Raw genomic sequence first — 6,926 nt, forward strand, 5'->3', positions numbered from 1 at the left:
CTTTCCCTAGCTCTGCTCCCACCCCGGTGAGTATTCTTGTGTCTTACTCCTGGCCCCCTTGCCTCCTGGCCCAGATTGCAAAGTGGCCGTCATTAGGGACTTCCCTGGTGGTCTAGTGGTTAAGATGCCATGCTTCCAATGCAGGGGGCGCGGGTTCGAACCCTGATCGGGGAACTAAGATCCCACATGCCACGCAGCATGGCCAAAAAAAACCCCCAAAAACCAAAGTGGTCGTCATTAGACAGACAGGGCAGAGCCTTCCAGGGCCCTCATGGAGGGGGTCGGCAGGGGAAAGGCCCGTGGCGTTTGGAGGGGTTTGAAGCTTGGCTCTGACACTTGCTACCTGGGTCACCCTGGGCGTGTTACCCGCTTAGCCTTTATTTTGGAATCCAGACGATGGTCGCAATAATTGTCACCTCATACATTTGGGGTGAGCTGGCAACAGGAAGAAGTGGCTGCCGCCGCGCACAGCACATGGTAGGCGTCCAGTCAACAGTAGTGCTGTCTGTACTCTGCTGAAAGGGATGCAGTAAAGCTCCTTCCCACGTATGCCTGGCCCCAGAGTGCCTTGACATAAGCTATCTCATCTGGATTGTATATCCTCACTATAACCCTGTGAGGTGGGGCAAGCATTGGTGCCCCATTCTCTGGCTATAAAGACTCCAGGGGCTGAGGGGAGAGCATGGCACACTTTGTTTTCAAAGCCCCCTCCCCCAGCACTATCCCCAGCCCCCCAGCCCTCACTGCCCTTATTGTCCTAAGTGCCACAGTAGTGACGCTGGTCTCTGCCTGGTGGCCCTGGGATATGGCTGGCAGTGAGGATCATGACCTTGTAGCCAGAGGTGGGCTTAGGTCACTGGGGTCTCTGCCTTGGGAGGGGAAAGAGACACACCAGGGCAGACAGTGGCTCCAGCCTCCCATCTAGAGGGCATTTCGACATGAAGGGCTCGGAGCCCATGGGCGAGGTCTAGGGTAACATCGGGGCACAGATGCCAGTGCAGGTGCCACCCAGGCAGGGAGGGATCCCACAGGGGTCTGTCAGCCACCCTCCCAGTGCTCTCCCTGCTTTGGCTAACTTGAGATGGAGGCCTTGTGCAAGACAGCACTTCCCCACTTCCGGCCCTGGGAAACAGGCAGGAGGGCTGTCACTGGATCCAGAGAGAAGCCAACCTCCAGGACCCATCCCTGGTACGAACTGGCTCCCAGAGACCTGGGCAGGGCGTGGCCTCAGCCGGGGTGTGGAAGGAGGAGGGAAGGGGCTCAGCCTCACGTCCCATCCCCATCCCCAACCCCCCTCTCCCCAGGTACCTGGCCAAGCTGTCATCAGTGGGGAGCATCTCAGAGGAGGAGACGTGCGAGAAGCTCAAGGGCCTGATCCAGAGGCAGGTGCAAATGTGCAAGCGGAACCTGGAAGTGATGGACTCGGTGCGCCGCGGCGCCCAGCTCGCCATCGAGGAGTGCCAATACCAGTTCCGGAACCGGCGCTGGAACTGCTCCACGCTCGACTCGCTGCCTGTTTTCGGCAAGGTGGTGACGCAAGGTGAGGGAGGGGCTCGCGGGGGTGCTGGGGACCCCGGAAGGGACCACTGTTTCCTGGGGTGGGGAGTCATGTGCTCATGAGTGGCCTGACGGGTCCATCACTCATCACAGGATGCAGATGGAGGCATGGGAGTGGGCGGGACCCAGCGGGCGGCAGTCCCCTGCAGGAGGGCCGACAGAGGAGGATGCCATTCTCTGGCTGTGCAGCACAATACGGTGTGCCGTGTTTTCAGTCCTGGAGCCACCATCCCGTTTTAGAGTCAGAAACTGAGGCTCAGGCAGGGGAAAGGACGGAGTTGCCCGGGGCTCCTCAGAGGGTGAACAGCAGAAAAGAATTCAGACCTGGGCTTCCAGCCCCCCAGCCCCGTGCTATTTTTACCTTAGCACTGGCCTCACCTATGCAAGCGCATCTCGTTCGTCTGGACCTTTGACGAACCCTGTTGAGCCTCACTTGCCCAGCCCTGAGACCCCGGGAAGAGCAGCACCCAGATCCTGTCCTCCTGGGCTCACAGTTGAGGCAACAATGACACCTCAGTAGGGGCAGTGGCTCTCACACCTGTAGCACCAGCTAGGGACCAGACACTGGTTAAGTGCTTTAAGTGATATTAACTCATCTGGCCCTTTGAGATGGGCTTCCGGAAACTGAGGCACACAGAGGTTAGGTAACTCGCCCAAGGTCACAGAACCAAAAAGTGGCCAAGCCAGGACTTGAGCCCGTGCAGTCCAGCTCCAGGGTCTTGCTCTTACCCAGGATGAGAGGGGACACAGGAGCCTCGGGAGCACAAGGGTGGACCCCTGCCCCAGCCAGGGCGGGTGCTCAGGGAAAGCTTTCCCAAGGAGTGGGTCCTCGGCTGACACCAGAAATATGAGAAGGCATCAAGCCAGAGGAAGATGGGCCAGGGCATAGAGAACGTTCCATGCAACTGGAAGTCTCCTTAAGAGGTCACCGGGTCAAGCCGCTGCCCTCGAGGGAGCGCTGTAAACCAGCAGCCTCTTTTTCTACTTCCTGAGTGTGAAACTGACACTAGTCCACAGACCCCTTGACTTGCTCAGGCAGCAGGAAAGCGTTCCTGGGCCAACCTTTGTCTTGGCACCTGTGGTCCTGGACAGCGAGGGCTGCTGGGCTTCTGGCAAAACCATTTGGATGTTGTCGGAAACCAACTGGGATAGAAATTTGGAAGCCATTCTCCTGGGAGTTGGCAGGGGCCAAAAAGGCACGATTATGCTTGGCATGACTGAACATTGCTGCTTCGGAGAAGAAGCAAAGGCCCAGTGAGCGGCCTGGGAGCGGAGGCCCTCCCGGGGCCACGAGCCGTCTGTCTGATGAGGCCCAGACACTAGGCTCAAACAGCAGACCCTGGGCACAGGAAGCCCCTGGCACACAGTAGGTGTTCCGTGTTTTAGGTGGACTGATGAATAGACTGGCAGGGTTACATGTGCCAGGCCCTTCATACCCCCGTGCCTTTGCACATGCTATTTCCTCCACCCCCAAACACCCAACCCTCTTTCTCCACCAGCTCAGCAGCTCCCTCCTCCAGTCTACCCAGCTCCTGCAAGCAGGTGGTTGCTTTTTCCACTGGGCTCCAAAGCTCTTTGTTCATGCTGGGGTTTTTCCCCTTTCTTTTGGTAATTGTTTTGATATAATTTCAAACTTACAGAAAAGTTGCAAAAATAGTACAAGGAATTCCCATATACTCTTTTTTAAAAAATCTCTATGTGATGGGTTTATTCAGTCAGCTACTTTCATTTTCTTCTTTTTTAAAATGAGGTATAGTTGACATATTATATTAGTTTCAGGTGTACAATATAATGATTCAGTAAGTCTAGTTAACATCCATCACCACACAGTTGCAAACATTTTTTTTCTTGTGGTGAGAACTTTCAAGATCTACTTTCTTAGCAACTTTCAAATATGCAAGACAGTATTATTAACTATGGTCACTACGCTGTACATCGTATCCTCATGATGTATTTATTTTATAACTGGAAGTTGGTACTTGTTGACCCCTTCAACCCATTTTGCCCACCCCCCATCCCTGCTTCTGCCTCTGGCACCACCAGTTTGTTCTCTGAATATATGAGCTCAGTTTTTCCTATGAAGAATTGCCATATACTCTTTACCTAGATTCACCAACTGTTTACATTTCAACCCATTTGACTTATCAATTTCTCTCCTTTCTCTCTCTCTCTCTCTCTCTCCCTTAATACACACACATGTACACACACACACACTTCTGTCTAAACCATTTGTGTCCACGTGGCTTTCATTACACCTTTCACACTGAACTGTGATGCCTGTCTCCCCCACCCCACTCCCCCAGCCCTAAACCTTGAACTCTTCCAAGGCAAGGGTAATGTCTCATTTACCAGTTTCCCAGCGCGTGGCAGAGCCTGGCATGGAGGAGACAGTCAAGGGATGTCATCCAGTGGCAGAGAGCAAGTTGGGGCAAGGCCTCAAGGGGCAAAAGAGGGGAGGCATGGGTCAGTGCGGCCTGATGCAGGTGAGGGATCCCGTCAAGAAGTGCTTTCCTCACCTGTATTTGCACCAGGAACCAGGGAGGGGGCCCAGCCATGGCTCATCAAGTTCAGGGAGATGCTGAGAATCCTACCAGGCTTGGCTGGAACCTGCTGTGGACTAAAGTCCAAGTGACTTGGTCAAGCATCCAGTCTCCTCGGGGCTGAGTCAGGGCATGCACTCGCCAAAACAGCCACATGCCAGGCAAGGGCAGTCGTGTTTAGAGGAGTCTGAACTCTTCCCATTCGTCCATCCCCTCACATTTGCGTTTTCCGTTTTCTTCCCTAGTAAAATTCCTCCTGGAAAAGTCTCAGTTTATCTCCACTGAACAAGAGACGGGACTTGTCCTTCCCGAGGCCACAGTACTGCTCTTGGAGGGTCCAGGGTTGATGAGGCCGTGCGGGGAGAGCACGGGCAGCATGACCTTGGGGGAGGGACCTCACTCCTCCGAGCCTCGGTCTCCTCACCTGTCAGTGGGACCTGCACGTGTGCTTACCTCATAGGGGCGTCACCATTTAGGGTGGACCTTGACCCCAGAAAAGCCATCCGTCCTCACCAGCTGCTGTGATTTGGGGCAGCAGCCGGCTGGGCAGGCCTCTCTCACAGCCCCCAGGTTTACGGGTTGGGGGGCTAGGCCAGTGCCCGCATTCATGGGCTGCCTGGCTGGGGTCCTGACCTCAGACCTGGAAAGGTAATAGCTCACAGATCCCTCCAGGAGCCAGGCCATACTTGGAGGAGAAAAGGAGCCCCACTTGTTGAGGTCCTCCTTGGTGCTGCCTTGCATCCGACCACCCTCACGACAAGTCCGAGTGTGTAGTATTGTTCCCACATTACAGCTGAGATAGGAGGCCCAGCAGACAGAGGTTGTGATGCACCTAGATCCGGGACCTGACGGCTCTCGGCATGAGTCCCCGGGCAAGGTCCGTCCCCCGTCCTAGCCTCAGCATCCTCCTCCCTGGATGGGGGGTGGTGGGGCAACCCCAGGCCCCAGCTCCTGGACTTCCCATCAGGATTCAAAGATGATGTCTCCAAAGGCCTGCCTGACTCCCAGGGCACCTGGGGGTGAGAGCAGCTCTCTTACGGCCAGCACTGCCCGAGGCCGTACAGCTCCAACCCGCACCCCCTCCCCTCCCGGGCAGTGGAGACCCCCTGCTCCTGGCCTACAGAGGCAAGACAGATGGTGACATAATGGTGACTGGTGAGGACAGTGTGTAAGTCAGGGCCAAACTGTACTCTAGGCTGAGAATCTGCCAGAAATTTGATGAAGTTGGCATTGGGAGCAGCCAGGAATGGGGCAGCCGGTGGTTCTTGGCTGAGCAGGCGTGTAGGGCCAGATGTGGGATGATGGCCTCTGTGAGGTTCGGTCACTGCTTAATCCCTGTGCCTGGGGCAGCACCTGCACGAGGTAGGTAACTGATAAGTATTCGTGGAATGAACGATGGGGGTTTGAGGGTGGGAGGGAGAGGCCAGGGAGTCTGGCGGAAGTTCAGTGTGGCCGTGAGCAGGATGTGCTGGGGTCTCAGGGTGGGCCGGCCCGAGCAGCACGGGGAGAGGCGCGGAAGGCAGTGCAGACTCCTCTGCTCCTGCTTCCCTCCATCTGTAGACAACGCCGAGCCTTCCCCTGCCTTCTCACACCTTGCTCTGTGAGCTTGATCGTGTCCCTGTCCCGAGAGAGGGGACTCCATGAGCCCTGAGGCCCCTTTGGGCTCTGGCTGCCATGTCGGGAGGTGATGTGGTGCACTGGTCGTAGCCGAGTGAGGATTCAGCCCAGGATGTGTTTCCAGTCCGCGCATGTCTAACCTCAGGGCACCTGACTGACGGTAACTTCAGGCTGGATCTAAGAAGTCGATGCTTTTCAGTCCTGGGCTGTGACTCCCTAACACCTGTGCTCTCACCTTTGTCTTCAATGTTGGCATCACTTTGGACCCAATGAGGGTGACAACATGCCTTTCTTCTGGGGACCTCTCAGGCCAGCTTTTGGTGCATCAGATACATCACAGGAGGTCTGGGGAGGGGTTACCCCAGAGACACTTTGCACTGGGGGTTCCTTGAGGACAGACTCACCTCCATCTCCCTCATGCTGGCATAGGGCCTGGCTCACAGCAGGTGGCTAATAAACGTCTGGTGAGGGAGGAGGTGTCTCTGCACTAAGGAAGCTTTTAGCCCAATGGCAAATATGTGGACAAGTGGCCCTCAGGGGGTAAGTGCCCTACCGGTATTTGTTAGCGAATGAATAAAATGGCATTAATCACCCAACAATAACATTCACAGTAGCTACTATGTCTCAAGCTCCTACTCCAGGCCAGTAGCTAAGCACTTCCCATGTTTTACGTCATTAGATTTCCATACCCACCTGAAGAGGTCAGAACTATTGTCAGCCCCATTCTATGGACATAACAACTGAAATCACACATTTAGGAAGTGGCAGAACCAGGACATCTAGTCTACTACTGAGATCTACTCAGGCCTGCCAGGCTGAGCATCCACGCTCCTCCCAATACCCACCTCTGTCTCCAGGGAGCTGGGAAAGGCCTGTTCTTGCCAGCTCTGTACTGGGCTCGAGGCAGGTAGAGGAGGTGGTGAGGGACAGCGTGGCCCCTGGAGCTTCCAGTCTGGCTGCAGACAAGCACACAAGACACTTAGAAGATGAAACAGTCCGAGTCCAACTCAGACTGCGCGGGGAGGGCAAGCCAGGCCAGGCAGAGCACCCGGGCTCCCAGGAATCCATTGATGGTGGGAGGGATGCGCAGAAGTGCCAGGGCCTGGCCTGCTGGGCCAGCGTTACTTTCCCCATATTAGAACCGGGAAAGGTCACTACACTAGTAAGAGTCTTAATACGGCTTTGTCCAACTCCAAAGCCTTTACTCTTTCC

At 55.5% G+C, this 6,926-nt stretch overlaps 1 protein-coding gene across 2 annotated transcripts in view; it reads left to right on the forward strand.

The window, feature by feature from the left end:
- WNT4 (Wnt family member 4) overlaps positions 1-6,926 on the forward strand; it is a 27,207-nt gene that overhangs the window by 14,650 nt on the left and 5,631 nt on the right. For both annotated transcript variants that reach the window (XM_007459206.1, XM_007459205.1), the window contains exon 2: positions 1,305-1,540. In XM_007459206.1, the coding sequence (XP_007459268.1) occupies positions 1,393-1,540 (148 nt within the window). In that variant the 5' untranslated portion in view covers positions 1,305-1,392. The remainder of the gene's footprint in view (positions 1-1,304; positions 1,541-6,926) is intronic.

The sequence above is a fragment of the Lipotes vexillifer genome, unplaced genomic scaffold, assembly GCF_000442215.2.
Source record: "Lipotes vexillifer unplaced genomic scaffold, Lipotes_vexillifer_v1.1 scaffold496, whole genome shotgun sequence".
NCBI lineage: Eukaryota > Metazoa > Chordata > Mammalia > Artiodactyla > Lipotidae > Lipotes > Lipotes vexillifer.